At 50.4% G+C, this 19,465-nt stretch overlaps 1 protein-coding gene across 2 annotated transcripts; it reads left to right on the forward strand.

Moving 5' to 3' along the window:
* Window positions 1-473: 473 nt before the first annotated feature.
* Window positions 474-14,560, forward strand: SALL4 (spalt like transcription factor 4). 2 transcript variants are annotated; one of them, XM_054573367.1, is made up of 4 exons: window positions 474-603; window positions 8,994-11,318; window positions 12,138-12,415; window positions 14,138-14,560. In XM_054573367.1, the coding sequence occupies exons 1-4, from the start codon at window positions 474-476 to the stop codon at window positions 14,558-14,560; spliced, it is 3,156 nt and encodes a 1,051-aa protein (XP_054429342.1). The 2 variants fall into 2 exon arrangements, with proteins under 2 accessions (XP_054429342.1, XP_054429344.1); XM_054573369.1 differs by having other exon boundaries at window positions 8,994-10,004.
* Window positions 14,561-19,465: the final 4,905 nt, after the last annotated feature.

Here is a 19,465-nt window from a genome sequence, read left to right on the forward strand (position 1 = left end):
CCTACCAATGTCGCTCGTTCCAAAACTTTTACCTAAGTCCCCAATTTTTAATAAGTTCGCAATTCTTTTTCCTTTTTCTCTCCAAGGGCTCAAATCGCTGGAGCGAAGGATGGGTCCCCCCCCCCCGCCGCCCCCGCCCCGATTTCGTCCACGATCCAGCCAATCTGAGCCCGGATGCTAATTAGTTGCGCTCCCGGGACGAACACGCCTTTGTCGCATGTAGGGCCGGACTACAAAGCCCAGAATGCCTCACCCCTCCCTGATCAATGAGGGCTTATTTAAATGATCTCTGAGGTCTTGGACCCAGGCCAATCAGCTGTCAGGGCTCATGATAAATCGCAATGCATTATTGATAATAATAATTACTGGGACATGCGCGTTCCGGCCGAAGGGGGGTAAATTTCCCAACTCCAGGAATTTGTGGCGGAGTGGGCAAATCACCGCGGTTCTCCCGGCGCCCCGATGCTCGCACCATGTCGAGGCGCAAGCAGGCGAAACCCCAACACATCAACTCGGAGGAGGACCAGGGCGAGCAGCAGCCGCAGCAGCCGGCCCCAGAGTTTGCAGATGCGGACCCAGCGGCGCCGGCGGCGGGGGAGCCGGGTGAGTGGGGCCGGGGCGCGCAATCCTCCCGCGTGTTCGCGGGACCCTCGAAGGCGCGGGCTCCAGGGAGCTAGCGGCTTCCAGTGCGGATTCTGGGACCGAGACCTGGGGCTCAGTTCCAGAGAAGAGAGGCAGCCTCGGCACCCCCCCCTCGCCGCCAGGGGCCCTAGTTAATTTTACATTTTTATCGCTTCCCCTCACTTGTGTAAATTTCACCCCTAGGTCTCTCCCTTCTTATTGTAAAAGTGACCCCCACCCTCTCCTCTGTCCCTCTCTTTCCTGAAAGGTTCCCTTCTCCTTGTCCTCTGCCCCTCTTAATTGGTTCCACTCCCCTCACTAGTAACCTCCCCCCCCCCTTGTAACTTAGGTTCCCCTCCTCCCTCCCTGGCGCCGCTTTTAAAAGAAAGACCCCGGGGGTCCCCACTCTTTCTCTCACCCCTTGGGGGCTTTTCTAGGAGGCTGGAGAAGCGGCGCACCCTCGGAAGACCCCCGGGGGAGGACGATCTGTTGCTCGCGCCCCTCCGGGGCCAAGCGGGGGGAGGGGGCGCGACCTCTCCCCGGCCCCAGGAGCTGGGGTGCGGGCCACCCGCGCTGCGGAGGAAAGTGGAGGGCCAGAAGAGGTGGGCGAGGAGGGCCCAATATTTCCTTTTTTAAAAATTTCTTTTCTGGTTTTCGCCTTTTCCCCGGGGCTACGCCGCCTGCCGATCTTCGCCCTAACCTTTCGGGGCCTGACCTCCAGCCATCTTTGATTTCCGACTTCCTAAAATAACCGCGGCGTGCGGGAGGGATGCGGGCCCCCAGGGCGGGGGACGCGGGCGCCCGGCAGCCCCGCCGGGGTGCACCGGCCTGGCGCTGTGCGTGGCTTTTCCGGGGCGCCCCGCTCTCTCCCAGTGCGCGCCCCCGGGACCAGAGGGGAGAGGTCGGGCCAGGGCTGCGCGGTCGCGGCCAGGGTGGACTCCGCGGCTGACCGGCCCACGCTGCCGCGCCCGGCCTCTCGGGGGTCGGGAGGAGTTCGGGACCCCAGCCCTGCCCTGAGCAGCCGCGCAAACTCCCCTCCTCGTCGCTTAACCGAGGAGGTTTTTGGAGCGGGTCGATTTCCCACTATCTCCCCGCTGTCGCGGCCCGCCAAATTGTCGCCTGATAAGTTTTTAGCGTCCGCATGGGGGAGGGTGCGCCTTTACCCTCCTCTGGGGCCTTGTTGGTCGCCGCCTGCTTTCTAACACCTCCACCGTGGGTGCGGGTGTGTGGCCACCCAGAAATTCCCAGATCCAACTCCGAAGGGAAGACGGTCGCTACTTTTTGACTGCTGTCCTCTTTTCCGGGGAAGAAATTAATAATACATTTCCCAAATACATACTGGGTTAATATAAATCCCTGCTACCTCCAAAATACCATTTTTTCCAGGGCAAACGAAAGAGATCGGCTTGACCGAGGGGCGGGCTGTGCCTTCTTGGGTGTCTGATGGTCGGGGCAGTGGGCACCCGAGGTCCTAGGAGGGGGGACTCTCTTTGTGCCTGGGGGGTGGGGTGGAGGGAGCGTGGAGAGGCTTCGTTGCCTGGCCCACCTGGAACAAAAGGGTTAACCCTCCGCCCACCGGCTTCCTCCCGAGAGGAGGGGCGAGCTCCTGGCTCTGACCCCTCCTCCCCTGGTCTTCTCTGACCTCTTCCCCCTTCATTTTGGGTGAGCGCTTGCTAGAGGGGCTTCTGGTGGTGTTTGGCACCTTTAGGGGGAACTTGTTACGGGGTGGGTGGGTGGGGGGCTTCTTAAATTAACACTGGCTGGAGTTTGCAATCAGTTAACCCGAGCTGGTTAAGGTCTCAGGCCTGGCATTGCGCTCCCTCCACTATTTGGGATGGGGGGGCAGTCGCTATTGATCGCTGGGGTTGGAGCCGGCGACCGAGTTGTGCGCGGGCGCCCCCTGGAGGCCCAGCCTGGAGCTGCGCCCTTTGCTGAGAGGCGGGTCCCCTCGCAGGTACCGGCTCGCACCTGATGGGACGGGTTGTGGAAAGGAATGGAGAGCGCTGGGCTGGGCGTCCCTGGGGACTCCAGCCGGTTGCCTGCCGGCTCCTTGGCTGTGCCGGGTATTTGCCAAGTCTTCGGAATTCTTGGGAAAAATTCCTCGATCTCAGAATGTGTTTTTCAGATTCCCCAGTTACTACCGTGGGATAGAAGACAGTTTTCCCAAGCAGTACATTTGAAAGGCTGCATATTGCACTTGAGCAGCCTCTTTGTATCTGTGTACATACAGATAGAGCTATAGCTAGCTAGATACAGAAATGTGTAATTTAACATTAACATGGGGTCGATCTTATTTTGCAAAGCCAACGTGAGACCCACTTGTAAAGCAAACGGTTTTTGAGGGAGGAAAATGAAGTTTGGCCATCAATTAGCAGATCAGAACATCTGCAGGTGGCCAAGGGACTGGCGCTCCACACAGGAAAATTAGCATTTTCTCAAAAGAGTTTCAAATGCCCTTTGTGCTAAACTGGATTACAACCTTCGACGATTAAGATTCCCAAGTTTCAAATAACTGCCTAGCCCCAGTTTCTAAACTGAAATGACCTACATTGGCCAGTAAGGATCCTGAGAATAGGGCACTTGGGAGCTCCCGTTTTAATTGAGGCGGGGAGGGAAATGTGTTGATTTGTAGCATTAATGTTGCAAGCCAACTCGCTGTGTTTCCATCTGTGTTTCCGAAAGAGAGGGGCTCCAACAGCCCCTTTTGTTCCGTTAAAAAGAGATTGCACAAGCCAACCATAGTCACTCCAGCCTCTGCTTCCTCGCTGATGGGGAGTTGGGGACCCATCTCGGAGGCAGGAGATAGAGCTGGCACTTCCTCTTTTTAAATGAAGTTGGGGTTTTTTTTTTTTTTTTGGTAAGGGTTTAGAGATGTGCCTTCCAGTCTGGTTGTGTGACTTTTTAGCCATGTAACCTCAAGACACGCGTGGCTTCCCTGAGCTTTCGGGTTCCTCTCTGTACAGTGGGAATGCGATCAGTAATTAATATTGTTCAAAATAACAATGCTTTTGTTTTTACTTTCTGTGTCAAAATGGTGCTGAACCGCCCATTGAGATAATTCTGTGTTTTAAATCTTCAGCTAACAGTATGCCAGGCCCCAGGCTGGGGGCCTTAATTAGCTTTCATCCTCATTTTTCCTCATCAGGGAGAGGGAGCCACATCTCCCAGTTGAAACGGCTTGCTTGTGGTTGCCTTGTCCTGTTGGATTGTGGCCTTCAAGAGACTGGTTATGGGGTGGACTTTCTGTCACTTCCGTTCCGGGGGCCATGCTGTTTGGCTGGTTGAGTTTGACGCGCTCTCCTCCTTTTTAACTTTTGAGATATGCCTTTGGAGGCTTTCGATGAACAGGTCCCTGCAAAGCAACTTGGAAATAAAAGTTTGCTCTGCTCTTTACTGCCCTGGAAAAAGGATGCGGGGGAAGAGAGTTCCAGGAGTTGCCCTTTCTTTCCATCGCCTCTTGTACTTTTGATTCTTTTACAAAAGCACCTAAACATTCTAAAAGCCTGTGGATCCAGGCAAGAACTGCTTCTTTAGTCCCCCGCCAGCAGCCTCCTTTTAGAAGTTTTTTAAAAATTAATTTTGTGTCTGTCCGGCTTTGTTCCAGGGGGCTCTGGAGAAGGAGGCAACAAAGGCTCCCCGCCTGCACAGAGGTTACAGATTTGCTTACAAGATGAGCTCAAGTTGAGGCCAAAAGGGTCCATCTCGCTAACGAAGAAAGCTGTGCTCACTCACCTCAGTGGCCAGAGAGCCCTCTGTACTTTTTTCTTTTTTTCTTCGTTTCAGCAGAGTCCCTGAATTTTTACCCTAGGCTGTTGGGAGCAAATTTTTTAACTCTCCATTAAATAGAAACTGCATTATAGCTCTAATTTGCCTTCTGTGAATTGAATTAAAGCCTTGCTGCTTAGCTGTTTCTTGGGTTGTGGAAATCAGATCTAAAATTAAACTGATACAAGGGCACTTTCTTTCCCCTGGTTCAATCCTTGAGGAGCTCTCAGTTTCCTTTTGTTTTTTGTAATTATCCTGTGGGTGGGGGAGGGTAGAAGATACTGTGTATTTTAATCTACTCCTTGTAGTTCTATTAATATAGGAATGGGGGGAGCGGAGATAAGCCTCAGTCCTAATGCGGTTCTCAAGATAAACTTTTTTAAAAGCATTTTTCTCATCTCCAGCATTTGATTAGCCTCTGGTAGATGAGCTTTTCCTCTTATACAATGCAAAGCTGTATTTTCTATCCATTTGGCAGTGATTGAATCTAAGCCCCCTGCTGGGTTTGCTGCATTCTTCCAACTTATTGGATAACTAGATGCTGGGAGATAACATTCCTAAAATCCGGAGTGGGGGTGGGGTGAAGGCCGCAAGCCCTGTTCGCCTTGTAATCCTCTGCACTTTGCTGCTTCCTTTTGGGAAGGGTTCACGTAAGCATACCCAGCAATTGTTCCTAGCAGTTCTCTGGCTCTTTGGCAAATATGGTTTCAGTATTTGCCAATGGTGGTCTGGATGCAGAAGTACTTTTTACTGCACAAGCAAACAGAACTCCCGCTGTTTTAAGATTCAAGTGGGATGTGGCTGGTATGGCTACAGAAGAGGAGAGCCTGTGTATACAGTGAAGGCAAGCTGGTATTCAGGTCGTAAATCACTCCTGGAACTGTTAGATCCTTCTAGAGCAGGGGAGCTTAACCTTTTTTGTGCCATAGAGCCGTTCTCAACAGAAGGTATTTAGGGACGTAAAAGGAAACATACAGAAATACCAGGGAAATAAATTGCACTGAGATAGTTATCAAAAAAACATTGGTGATAGAATGACATGTGCTTTATGAACACAGTAAGATGTAGCAGCTGGTCAGGCAACCACCAGAATTTCCAGTAATGCCGAAGCGTTAACACCCTAAATGAAAATAATCTGTTTTCTGTTGATGACAAACTCACAGTTTCTGTGATACCATTGTGGTATGTTACCTACATTCATAAGTAAAATAAACATTCAATTTTAGTTTAGGTTAATGAAAAGAAAGATAATCTGTGTGTTCTATTTCCATGGACCCCTGTTTAAGAATGCCCAGTTTAGAAAACTTGTATTTTCAATAAGGGAATATTATCCCTTACAGGGTGGAAATTGGATTTTGCGGGGGGGGGGGGGCGTGAAAAACATCTATTGATGTTACAATAGTTTGTTGCTTTCCAAAGGACCACAGCCTATGACTAGATAAGACACTGTATTTGTGGTATTAAAATTTCATGGTGGGGTGTGATTAGGACAGAAATGCATTAAAATTAAAAGCCTCCATGGAGGGGCGAGATGAAAAAGCTGGAGAAACGCCCCCTGAAGAAACGATAGTGAAGTAGACCAGTGGTTTTAGCGTCCTAGCATTTACTAATTCAGTCCCCACTCTTCTGTTTCTTGGTTATCGCTGTGTCCCCGTGAGTCACCTGATTGTTTCTGAATCTCAGTTTCCACATCTGTAAATGGGGGGGGGGGTGCAAAGATTTCTTCGATGATGTGGCTGCAGAGACCAATGAATTGAGGTGCAAGAGCCTGGGGTGTGTCTTGTTTGGACGCAGGTGGTGGTTTTGCTGACCCTCCCTCAGTGGAATGGGCGTTCCTGTCTTGAAGGGCCTTTCTTGGAGATGTGTGGAAGTAGAATGGTGGAGACAAAGGGTGGAAACATGCTCATTAAAAAGAAACCGCAGTTCAGAAAGTGTAAACAGTTGAAGGTTCTTGTCCTCCACAACCTGCCGGCCCAGGCTGCAGGAGCTAGAGGCCAGCCATAGTTCGTCTTACCTCAGCGGTTTTCTGTGTTCATATCTTTATCTGCAGCACAGACAGGAGCACTTGATAGGTAGACCCTGTTCTCCTTATTTTTTCCTCCTGAGATAATAAACCTCGTGCAATTGCCCTGTAGAGCAGCACATACAATGTAGGTCTACTTTTGTAGGCTACAAAGTAATCATTTCTTTTCTCTCGCCCCCTTGACTTCACCAGAGCCTTCCTGAAGGACCCGGGTGCAGTCCATTTCTGTTTTTGTTGTTTGTTAACGTGAGAAATATATCTTTGTATCACAGAAAATAAATTTCTAGCAACAGGATTGTTGGGTCCAAGAAGAATTACACTAAAATTATGGTGTTACCAAGTTGTCCCCTGAAGAGCTGTATCTATTGATACGCACCTACCAGTAGTGTGTATTTCCCTCCCAACTTTTTAAAAAGTTCCCCTTTTTTAAAGTTCTTGATACATAATTGCCAGACTTGCTTTTCCAGAAAGAGGTGTGCTACTTCTCTCCCCCCTCCCTCCCCCACTGCATTTGGAAAGTGTGCCTTAGGTGCTGTCTGAGTGCTCTGGGAATTGACGAGTACTTTTAACTTGGTTCTTGAGAGTAAGGACTATTGTGGAGCAGTGCTGCGGGGAGAAGCAAGGCAGGACCTCCTTGTTGAGCTCTACCTAGAAGTTCAGCGCTGCATTGTGCCCTTATTTTTTAATTGGTTTTTTTTAGAGAGAAAGGGACGGATGGGAGGGAGGGGAAGAGAGAAAAATGATGATTTGCTGTGCCACGTATTGATGCATTTATTGGCCGATTCGTGCATGTGCCCTGCTTGGGGAGCAAACCCGCAACCTTGCGCGTATTGGGAGGACACTAACCAATGGCAAACCGTCGTCTTTTCAAGTCACTTCCGTGTGTCCCAGAAAGGTGGTAGCCTGTGTTCTAGGCCCTCCCTGTACCTTATCCCACCTCCTCCAGCTTCCCTGGCCCCACTGGGTTTCTGTGAGAAGATAGTTGCAGTCTCAACGGAAAAAACCCGCTAGGAAGTGTAAGGAGAGAGGAGGGAAGAGCTCAGAAGGAGGGCCTGGGTGCTGCCGGCCTGGGCTGTAACGAGTGTGGTGTGTACGGGGCACCTGGCGGTGCCTGGGCACAATACTGGAGGCTTTGGGGTCACCTTTTCCCCGTGGGGTTCCCGAGCCCCAGCCTTCCGCACGGCGGGAGGTGAGAATGAGTTAGCGACTGCTGTTTTGTCGTTGTCGGGAGCCCCACCCAGCTGCTGAGCTGTAACTTTTCGAAATAGAAGAGGTGGGGAGAAAAGAATAAAATAATTTTTTATTTTTTATTTTTTTAAGAAAGAAAGAGAGGTGGTGGGGAAACTAATGTTCCCTAAATACCTTCCGTATCTGTACTTTTCCCAGATCCTAGGATGGTTGGTGCCGGGCATGTACCGAGTGCTCAGGCGTTTGTTAAACGAATCACTTAGCCCCGTGATTATATGTGTTTTCGGGGAACACATATCACTTACTTTATGAAGATGTAATTATAATGTGTTTCGCAGAAATTCTGCAGGGCAAGCCCGCCCCATCAAACCTCCTATTGACGGGACTGGTAGATTGGCCCTCTGGTTCGCGGGCCGGTGGGGCGGGGGCGGGGAGGCTCGCTTATGTAGATAGAAGCCCCGACCCTGGTCCCTTATTGGTCTGTCCTCATGCAAATGAGGGCTCCAAAGCCTCACAATTTCCGGCTCAAAGGCACTCTCCTGATTGGTCAGGATAGAGTTGCTCTGGTTGGTCAGAGCTGCTCAGCTCTGATTGGACAGGGAAAGTTTCGGTTCTATTGGCTGAAATAGGGTTCTAGGAACTCGTTCTGGGAGAGTTCCGGGAAGAGGCGGGCAGTCCCGCGCTGGCGTCTGTGAAGTACGGTTTGTGGAAGGGACCCCGGTGCAGAAATGGCTGCCAGGCTGTTTTTCGAAATGGAGCCCAGTGAGCCCCCAGGAGCCCTTAGTGTCTTTTTTCCCCCTGGGTTCACGTTTCCAACATCATTTTGCCGCTGGAAGCTGGCTTTGAGTCGAGGTGCAGGTCTCTGAGGGGATTATTTATAATCGTATGTGTGTCTTCGGGTTGCTACAACCGATTGCTACAAACTAGGAGGCTGAAAACAACCGAAATTTATCCTCTTAACAGTTTTGGACGCTAGAAGTTTGGAGTCGAGGTATTGGCAGGTGTGGTTCCTTCTGGAAGTCCTAAGGGAAAATCGGTCCCTTGCCTTTTTCCTGCTTTTTGTTAGTTCCCACCTCTACCGCCGGTAAGCCAGCAAACCTTGCTTTATAGCCACGTGACTCCTCCATTTGCAAAGTTCTCATCCAAATCAGGTCCGTGCACAGGTGCTGGGGTTAGTACTTAGATGTATTTGGGGGGTGTGGGTTATTCATCGACCCACTACACAAGCGGTCAGTTCATTCAGACTCTTCGGATGCCAAGTTCCCTCACACAGCCTTCTGTCTGTTGCACACAGATCACGAAGCCTCGTGCCTTGTGTGTGGTCATGATTCTTCCCAAGAAATTGCCCCTCATCCTTCCTTGGACATAGTTCTTAGCTTCTCCTCTCTTACCACAGGTGCTTCCATGAACCACCCCGGGACAGGCGACGACATGGTTGGGGACCGAGTCACGGTAAAGAGACCACGTCGGGAGGAGACTCACATCTGTGAGAAATGCTGTGGAGAGTTCTTCAGCTTCTCTGAGTTCTTGGAACATAAGAAAAATTGCACTAAACATCCACCCGTCCTCATCATGAGTGACAGCGAGGGGCCAGTGCCGTCGGAAGACTTCTCCGGGGCTGTGCTGAGCCACCAGCCACACAGCCCAAGCAGCAAGGACAGTCACAGGGAGGATGGTGGCAGCTCAGGGGACATGAAGGAGAAGCCGGGAGCAGAGTCTGTTCTGTACTTAAAGACAGAGGCTGCCCTGCCCCCCACACCCCAGGACCTAAGCTATTTACCCAAAGGCAAAGTGGCCAACACTAACGTCACCCTTCAAGCACTACGGGGCACCAAGGTGGCGGTGAATCAGCGGAGCGCGGATGCGCTGCCCGCGCCCCTGCCTGGTGCCAACAGCATCCCGTGGGTCCTGGAGCAGATCCTTTGTCTGCAGCAGCAGCAGCTCCAACAGATCCAGCTCACGGAGCAGATCCGTGTCCAGGTGAACATGTGGGCTGCCCACGCCCTCCACTCCGGCGTGGCGGGAGCTGACGCCCTGAAGACCTTAGGCAGCCACGTGTCCCAGCAGGTTTCTGCGGCGGTGGCTTTGCTCAGCCAGAAAGCTGGAAGCCAAGGTCTGTCTCTGGACACCTTGAAACAAGCCAAGCTACCTCACACAAACATCCCTTCCACCACCAGCTCTGTGTCCCCGGGGCTGGTGTCCTTCGCCCTACGGCCGGATGGGACCAGGGTGCTCCCGAACCGCCTCCCGGGGGCTTTGCTACCTCAGGCCCCGAGCTCTGTGCTCTTCCAGAGCCCTTTCTCCACTGTGGCGTTAGACCCGTCCAAGAAAGGGAAAGGGAAGCCACCCAACGTGTCCCCGGTGGATGTCAAACCCAAAGACGAAGCCACCCTCTACAGGCACAAGTGTAAGTACTGCAGCAAGGTTTTTGGGACTGATAGCTCCTTGCAGATCCACCTCCGTTCCCATACCGGAGAGAGACCCTTCGTGTGCTCTGTCTGTGGCCACCGCTTTACCACCAAGGGCAACCTCAAGGTCCACTTTCATCGACATCCCCAGGTGAAGGCAAACCCCCAGCTGTTCGCTGAGTTCCACGACAAAATGGCGACAGGCAATGGCGTTCCCTATGCACTCTCTATCCCTGTCCCCATAGATGAATCAAGTCTCTCTTTAGACAGCAAACCTGTCCTGGTCACAGGGACCCCCCATGTAGGGCTACCTCAGAATCTCTCTTCGGGGACTAACCCCAAGGATCTCATGGGTGGCCCACTGGCCAAGGACCTGCAGCCTGGGCCTTCTCCAGAAAGTGAGGATGGATCTGTGCTCTCTGGGGTGGGGCCAAACCATAATTCCCCAAGGGTTGGTGGCTTCCAAGGGAGAGGGACACCTGAGCCAGGGTCAGAGACCCTCAAGTTGCAGCAGCTGGTGGAGAACATTGACAAGGCCACCACCGACCCCAATGAATGTCTCATTTGCCACCGTGTCTTAAGCTGCCAGAGCTCCCTCAAAATGCATTACCGCACCCACACCGGGGAGAGACCCTTCCGGTGTAGGATCTGTGACCGAGCTTTCTCCACCAAAGGCAACCTGAAGACCCACTTCGGGGTCCACCGAACCAACACCTCCATAAAGACGCAGCATTCGTGCCCCATCTGCCAGAAGAAGTTTACCAACGCGGTCATGTTGCAGCAGCACATTCGGATGCACATGGGCGGTCAGATTCCCAACACGCCCCTGCCGGAGAACCCCTGTGACTTTGCGGGTCCCGAGCTGATGGTGGTCGGTGAGAACGGCGGCACGAGCGCCGTCTGTCACAATGACATCGAAAGCATTGATGTAGACGAAGTCGGCTCCCAGGACGCCCCCAGCAGCTCCTCGAAGGTCCCCGTGCCCCTTCCCGGCATCCACTCGGCGTCGCCCTCGCCGGTGTTCACCCTGACGGCCCCCCTGGACGCCCCGGGGAAGGCAGGCCCCGCTCTGGTCCTGCAGCGGCAGAGCAGCAGAGAAAACGGCTCGGTGGAGAGCGATGGCTTGACCAATGACTCGTCGTCCTCGGTGATGGGAGACCCAGAGTACCAGAGCCGGAGCCCGGACGTCCTGGAGACCGCGTCCTTTCAGGCCCTCTCCCCGGCCAATAGCCAAGCAGAGAGCATCAAGTCCAAGTCTCCTGATACAGGCGGCAAGGCGGACGGCTCGGAGCTCAGCCGCACTGAGATGGAAGGTGATAGAGCTTTGGCTTTCACTTATGTCCGTTTTGGGCACAAGGTCGTCCGGAAGGAACCTGGGTTGAACTTGGCAAACGGAGAGTGTGATAAGTGTGAAGCGGTCCGCTGTAGGGCCGGTAGCCATTCTGTGCTTCTAGGTGGAGGGAAGGGATACCTTCCTCTGGCCCAGCAATGACACGCTTTGATGTGTGGCGGTTACTGCTCATGTTGGCCGGACCGTGTCCTTTTTTCTTGGTTTTTATTTTTGTGTTTGGGACTCCGTGGGGAGGTAAAGGTGCTCTTAAGAGTAGAATAACTCTGAGAACGTGGGCACTGTTTTTTGCCCACAGAGATGATTTCTTGATTCTGAGGTCCCGCTCCCTAGTTGTGAGGTTCACAAGTAAATAACTCTTGGGGTAAAAATCTAACCGATTTGAAATGTGCGCACAAATGGTGGGGTGCCTGTCGATGTCATTGATGGCAAAGGTGGGGACCAGCTGCGTGGCAGAGCCCGAGAAGAATGGGCGCCTGGGCATAGACTTCAGAGGCCACTCCGTATGTAGGAGTTTGAACTTGGATGCCTGTGAAATGTGTTGCCCACACCTTTACACACCACAGTGGCACATTTTTCCCAAGTGTTTTGAGTCGTCACTCTGCGCAGGCAAACAAGTCAAAGGAAAGCTGCTTCCGAGGCATAAATGTCCTAAAAGCCATTTCCAGGCGCTCAGACAGTGGGCAGTTGTTTTCAGAGCTCTTTTGTTGGTTCAAGGAGCGAACGAGTGCGGGATGATAAAGGTTTAGGCTTTTTTTTTTTTTTTTTCTCCTCTGCACACCAGGTCGGGGCAGTCTCCCGTCAGCATTTGTCCGAGCCCAGCCAACCTATGTCAAAGTTGAAGTTCCCAGCGCATTTGGACCCGCGACCATGTCCCCAGGCATGACACCTTTGCTGGCGGCCCAGCCTCGCCGCCAGGGCAAGCAGCACGCCTGCACACGGTGTGGAAAGAACTTCTCATCGGCCAGCGCCCTCCAGATCCATGAGCGGACTCACACTGGGGAGAAGCCTTTCGTGTGCAACATATGTGGGCGGGCCTTCACCACCAAAGGCAACCTGAAGGTGAGTTTCCTCAGGTTTCCGCGGGGGTGGGAGCTAGGTTTTGGGCTGCGTCCCTCAGTGTTCTCTGCCCATGGTGAACTTTCTACAGAGAGCACATGGGATGTTACATCTCAAAACTGGCTCTCAAAATAAATACTCTTTAAAGAAGCACATTTTCTCATATCATGACATCTCTGAGATTGGATGCTTCTTGTTGCACGTGTCTGCAATCAGGAATTTTTTTCCTTGATTTTTTTCTTTTTTATTTATTTATTTTTAGAGGGGGGGAGGGAAAGAGAAAGAGAGGGAGAGAAGCATCAGTGTGTGGTTGCCCCGCACGCATCCCCTAACTTGGCCCACAACCCAAGCATGTGCCGTGACTGGGAATTGAACCAACAACCCTTTGGTTTTCAGGCCGGCACTCAATCCACTGAGCCAACCAGCCAGGGAGGGCTCTTCGTTTATCTTTAGTAGCCCATAAAAAGTGATGATGCATTGTACAAGGGTTGTCATCTAGGAGCAAGACATGCAGTCTATACTCTTCTGCTCCTGAAATTATCCATACTGGGGCAGACCATGATGCCTTTCAGCAGTCGTTCCGTATGTGTAGGAAATCAAGTCTGGAAACAAAGATGATACTTGTCGTGTCTTGTAACATAGAATTGATAAGTCATTTGTGGGTTTCATAATGCTTCCAGACTTGATGGCCACCTGGACTGCATGTTGGTGGTATTTTCCGAGCTCGCCAGGTTGAAATAAGTAACGTGAGTTAGAGGTATGTGTAATACAGTACCACTGCAGTTATAAAGGCCTCTGCGTTATCAGCAGCGCATTGCAGAGGGAGCAGCGGGTTTGTCCAGAGAACACCCTGTTGTTATAGGTCTGTCCACCTAAGATTTCCCCGGAGGCGGACAGGAGAACCTCCCTGGGAAGGCCTGGCAGTGGCCTGCCTAAGAACTCAGGATGGGAATTGGAGGCCCGAGTTTTCCCCTCAGCCCAGCCTCCAGTTTTACGTCAGTCATGTGTCTGTGGTTCTCTTTCTGTCCCTCTCCATTGAGTAGACTACTGGTTGAAATCTTTGTAGTTAGAAGAAAGATTGAAACATCATCTTAGATGAGTTGACGTAGAAGACTGTATGACATTTTAAAAATTAAGAAAACTTAACTATTACAGAACGACCTATTCTCTTTGGTTGGCACAGCTGCCAAAGGAGGAACATGCGGTCAGTTCATCCCTCATACCGACTTGCAAATACAGAAAGCCGAGCTTGGTTCACAGGCCTGGCTGTGAGCCCAGGGAAGGGCTGGAGCTGCCCCCCCTGCACACTTACTTACAGTGATTAAGAGCAAGTCACTTGTGCGCTTGGATGAGTGGACTCCTAACTTCTAAGGGTGTCTGAAGGTGAAACGAGAATGTCTCAGGAAACCTGTCACCTCCCACATTCTTTGAGTCTTTAATGAAGCTGAAAAGCGTTTGCAAATTCAAAAGCCAGACCAGGAGACTGATGCAGAGAGGAGGCCAGGCTGAAGAAGCAGTAGGCAGTAGGATCACCTGATTTTTGTGTGCTCCCCCCCCCCCCCCGCCCCCTATAAGAGAACAGATATCTAGAATTTCTTACACATGAAATCAAATTTTTTAGTATAAATTATGTTAGTATGTTTGGGTGGAGCCAAACCCCCTTGCAGGCCGACTGTGGCTTGCCAGCCTGTGTGGGTAGAAACCTTTCTGTCCCTCTTCCCACAGGTCCACTATATGACGCACGGTGCCAACAACAGCTCTGCTCGCCGAGGGAGGAAGCTGGCCATCGAGAACACCATGGCTCTTCTAGGAACAGATGCAAAGAGGGTCCCAGAGATGTTTCCCAAGGAAATCATGGCCCCTTCCGTGAACGTGGACCCTGTTGTGTGGAACCAGTACACCACCATGCTCAACGGCGGGCTGGCCATGAAGACCAACGAGATCTCAGTGATCCAGGGCGGAGGCCTCCCCACCCTCCCGGTTTCCCTGGGGGCCAGCTCTGTGGTCAACAATAATCCCACTGTCGCCAAGATGGATGGCTGTCCGTCAGCTGTCAGTGCTGACGTGGAAAAGCCAGGTGCCCCTGACAGCGTTCCCAAACACCAGTTTCCTCACTTTATGGAAGAAAACAAGATAGCGGTCAGCTAAGCTGCAAGAGAACCCACTCAGAAGGAGAAATGCGGCGGCTGCTCGCAAACTGGACCTTGTTTGTTTTTTGTTTTCGTTTTTTAAGAAACCCATCTCCTCCTTTTTATTTTTCTTACTGATGTGCAGACGATGTTTACAGTTGTGACCACAACCTCAGGCAAGTCCTACAATCACGATGTTGCTATGCTGCTTTGCAAAAAAAAAAAAAAATCATATGAAAACAAATACAGACTAGTATTTTTTTTTTTTTTTTTTAATTTTGGAAAGAAGCGGGTCTTGCAAAGTAGCCTTGTTACTTGAGACAAACTGTATACATGAAAACTTTGTACAAGCTAGAGTCACTATTTCCAAAGACTGCCACCTGTTTGATGCTGGGGCTCATTGATCCACGATGGAAAAGGCAACTGCTTAGCCTAACTGGGGGACGGGTGCTGTATGCTTCCGTGGTGACCGGATGCGGGTATATACAACGTCTGTCGTTTTTAGGGACCTGCTTGGTATGCCGCCCAAACCTGCACCCTTTCTTTTTCTTTCTTTTTTTTTTTTCCTTGAATGTACTTTTTTTTTCTTCTTTTCACTAAGGTTGTAGAATTACAAAATTCCCTCAGCCTTGGGTGTTCAGTAGGGTGCCCTCAACTGGACCGATTGTAGTCCGTAGGGAGTCAGTGTGTGTGTGTTGCTGCTCGTTGAATATAGTTCAGGTGGAGCCCAAGGGGTGCCAACGTATTCCCTGTGCCTCCCGGGCGCTGCCTTCTCCTGGCCGCCAGGCCAGGTGGGCCCCTGAGCAGGGGCCCTCAGGTGACATAATTTAGTTCACCAGTGCCTATTCTATCAGAGAAATGGGGTTTTCATTCTTGCAGAAACTCACAGAAGGGCATGTTTCTTATTAGAGGTTCACATACTAATTTTTATAAAAATTTCCTTGATGTGATTTATGCCAAGTAATTATGAAGATCCCCACCCCTACCCCTGAGTATTGTTGCATGAAGGCTACAAAGTTGGAACAGGCAAGTCCTGGGTATGAAAGCTTTAATTTATCTACCTCATTTATTTTTTTATTTTTGTAGCCTTAGTCTCTCTTCCTATTTTATGACTGTTGAAAGTGTTCCTAGTCCCTGTCTTAAACCTAAGAGTTGATGTATTGGTGGGAGCAGCTGTTCAAGATGTTTTTGAGATTTTTTTTTTTAATTCCCTTCTCTGTAATACTAAGCAAACAAATAAAGGTTTCTTTAACGGTTTAACGAGGGAGAAAGAAAGACCCTCAGTTCTGCGTGGAGGAGTCTTCCCCCCTCAATGTGGAGATGTAGATCAAGAATATCAGAAGTTGGTCTCTTGAGTGATTGCACCTGACTTTAGGATCCAGAAACATTTTTTTGTTTTGCCAAGTTGTGCCTTTCCTCCTGGGACTGTAAGTGAACACAGTGATAGTGCCTGTTCACACTGTGAAGTGGATGCTGTTACAGAGGACACGTCAGAGCCTTGCTCACTGCTGCGCCTTGTGAATGTATGATGTACGGAGAGAACCCTGTAGTTGTACCTGCTGATGCTGACTGTTGGAGAATAAATTTTGGATATTTTGTTTCCCCATCCCGCGTGCCTGTGAGTGTGTCTCCTAGTTTCTGCTCTAAACCTGAGATCCTTACTTGCTGATCGTTTCCAGGTGCCTTCTGACCCTCTAGGTCCTAGAAGGAAGAGGGACATCTGGTTACACCCACACTTGACCCACTTCTCAGGCATGCCATCTACTATTGCGTGGGCCAAAAAGTCCATTTAAGTTTTTTGATTAAAATAAAAGACACGTTTTTTGTTTTCATCAATAACTATTGATTGGGATATTTTGAGTAAGTCGGCTTTCTTGCACGTGGTATAGTGTTGATTTTCCCCAGTGTCTCCATTTGATCACTGTTGACTTCAGCTGGTCCACCCAACCATGGAGCATCATCCAGCGAGAAATCTCCAGGACAAAACTGCAAAAACACTTTTGACGTATCTGATCAGTCACAGCACCTTTTCCATTCACGGCACAAATCTTTTTTGTGTTTCAGTTGCATTTTTACCTATCTTGAAATAGTAAAGTATAACATGCCAAAAATGTTGCTTGCTTTTTTCCATCTTAAATATGAAAATGGCGACACAAATTTACCAGTTTAGATAAGTTGGGTTTTTTTTTAATACACGCTGATAAGACGGCTGCCACATCATAGTCTAACAAAATTGTTTCGAATGACGTTAAAGACAACCAAATACTATTAGAACCATCGTATGGAAAAAACCAAACAAACTTTGATCAACCCATCCTTTGCTGGTGGTATCTTTCCTTTTTAAGGCATGAAAGTTTAATTAGTTTAACCTCACTAGAGAACTTCTTGTGTTCGCTTACCACCATAGAGAGCTTAGCCTGCCTTAGGCTAACCCATGTCTCACCCATCCGAACCTGGCACAAGTCGGTGGGGCAGGGAGACTATTTTTAACCATCTCATTCTTAGGGGCTGCTTAGAAAGGATAGGCTGAGAGTCAAATAGGAGGTGGTACTTAATTCCAAGGGGAACTTCTTAGGGGAGTTGGGGGAGTGCCCATTGAAGGAAGACCCAGGGCAAGAGCAGGTTCACAACCTGCTGGTAAAGAACCCTCTTACCCACCTTTTGCTGTGTTGGTGAACCCACTGGCGAGAACCAGCGTCCGGCCCCAGGAGAACCTTCGTGGGTGTGGACCCTGCATTATCCTGGAGGGTATTCTGACCTCCAGGAAAGGGCTGGGGGATGCATTCTGATGGCCTTTGACCGGACAAGAACTTGGCGAGTGAATGTTTTCGTCCCTGCCCACCAAGGCTTGTCTGTCCTTTGGCCTCAGCTCATCTAAATTTAGGGTGAAGCAGCCACCAAGTCAGCAAAATTAAGCCCGCCCTTCAGATAACGGAAATGGAGGCACCTCACCTAAGCTATTGTGCCCTGGTCCTAGGTGCCTACAACGTTCACCGTTTTTCCCTCTTGATATTAACCCCCCATTAAGTGTTATGTCTTTCTAGAGCCAAATGTATGATGATTTTACTTAAAAAACAGTACATATCTCACCCCCTCCAGCGTACTTTTAGACATCTTTCCAAGGTAAAGCCCATTTCCAGCTAATCACGTAACGGCAAATTCCTACTTGAGGGATTGCTGGCATAAGGGTGACTGTTCTCAGTGCGCTCCATCTGTGGGTGTGTGTGTGGGTGTGGGTGTCTATTTTCTCAGCCCTGATCTTGGAAGCCCGTTTTTTTCCCTTGAGAAAAGCTTTTAGGTTTTTTCCCTTTTTTACCAAATGTATTGGGGTTGAGACTGGTTAAGAAATTATACAGGTTTTGGGCGTACAATTGAGCGCATCATCTGTACAGTGTATTGTGTATTCACCATCCCAAGTCGGGTCTCCATCCGTCCGTCCATCCATCCATCCGTCCATCAGCCTTTATGGCCCTGTACCCGCGCCCCCCCTGCCCACCCCGCGGTCACTATACTACTGTCCCTGTCTACAAGTTTTTTCTCTCTTGCTCATTTGCTCAACCCTGCCACCCCCCACAGCTGTCAGCCTGCTTGCTCTCTGAGTCTGTCCATTCTGCATGTTTGTTTGTTTTGTTCATTAGATTCCACATATAAATGAAATTGTATGGTACTTGTCTTTCTCTGACTGGCTTATTTCACTGAACATAATGTTCTCCAGCTCCACCCCTGTTGTTGCAAAAGGTAAGATTTCCTTATTTATTTTTAGAGAGGGGAAGGGACAGGGAAAAAAGAGGGAGAGAAACATCGCTGTGTGGTTGCCTTTCACACTCCCTGCGCTGGGGCCGTGGCCAGCAACCCAGGCCTGCGCCCTGACAGAAACCAAACCAGCGACACTTTGATTCACAGGCCAGTACTCAGTCCACCGAGCCACACCATCCAGGGCTCCTCTTTTTTGACTGCCGAGTAGCAGTACACTGTAAATGCACCGCAGCTTTTTTATCCACTCATCTACTCACGGGCACCTGGGCCGCTTCCACCTCCTGGCTACTGTAAACACAGCCCCAGTGAACACAGGAGCGCCTGTGTTTTTTCAGGTTAGTGTCTCGGGCTTTGAAGCCCATTTGGTGGGTAGGTTGTGATGTGAGCACATCCCCGTTGTACGGTGAGTCCTCTTGAGTTTTTGAGGCACGGGAGGTAAACCATGCAACTACCATAGAACTTGCTCTTGTACCTTGAGACCTGCCTGTCTTGTGTCTTGCTCTGTGGGTTCCTCAGATTCAGAACTCTGTTTTCACACTTGAGAGATGATTTAAGGGACTCTCAACATTTTTGACTTGAATAAATAGCCAGTCATAGCTCGATGAAGTGGCGCGGGGTGGGGGCGCGGGGAGGGGCGGGGCCGGGACCCTGTCCAAGTTGCTCAGTCGGTTGGAGCATTGCCCAGTATGCCAAAAGGCTGTGGGTTCGATCCCACAGGGCCTGTACAGGTGGCAACTGATTGATGTTTTTCTCACATCGATGTTTCTCTCCTTTCCTTTCTGTCTCTAAAGTCAATGGAAGAAAAACACATCCTCAGGTGAGGACTTAAAAAAGAAATGGAGTGGGGGTGACAAACTCCCACCTTCCCTCCTGGCCCGCTGCCTGTGGTTGGTGCACCCACAACCTGGGTAAACAGAAGTGCTCTGGGAAGGGAATTGTTTGTGTGGTGCAGGCGCATTTGGAGAAGCTGTGCCATTTGGCAGTAAAACGTACCAAAGAGCCATCAAAGGACGGGGAAGGCGGACGTTTGATTCAACCTGCCCGCACCAGGCCGGCCTAGATGACAGTGGAGCTAACCCATGAGAAGGATGCTGAAATACCCGCACATTTGCAGGAAGCTCTTCCCTCAAGTTTCAAAGGCACTCCCTGCCATGACCCAAGGTTCACA

Source organism: Pteronotus mesoamericanus, unplaced genomic scaffold (assembly GCF_021234165.1).
Source record: "Pteronotus mesoamericanus isolate MK-2021 breed Mesoamerican mustached bat unplaced genomic scaffold, CSHL_Meso_final contig_25, whole genome shotgun sequence".
In the NCBI taxonomy this organism is placed as follows: domain Eukaryota; kingdom Metazoa; phylum Chordata; class Mammalia; order Chiroptera; family Mormoopidae; genus Pteronotus; species Pteronotus mesoamericanus.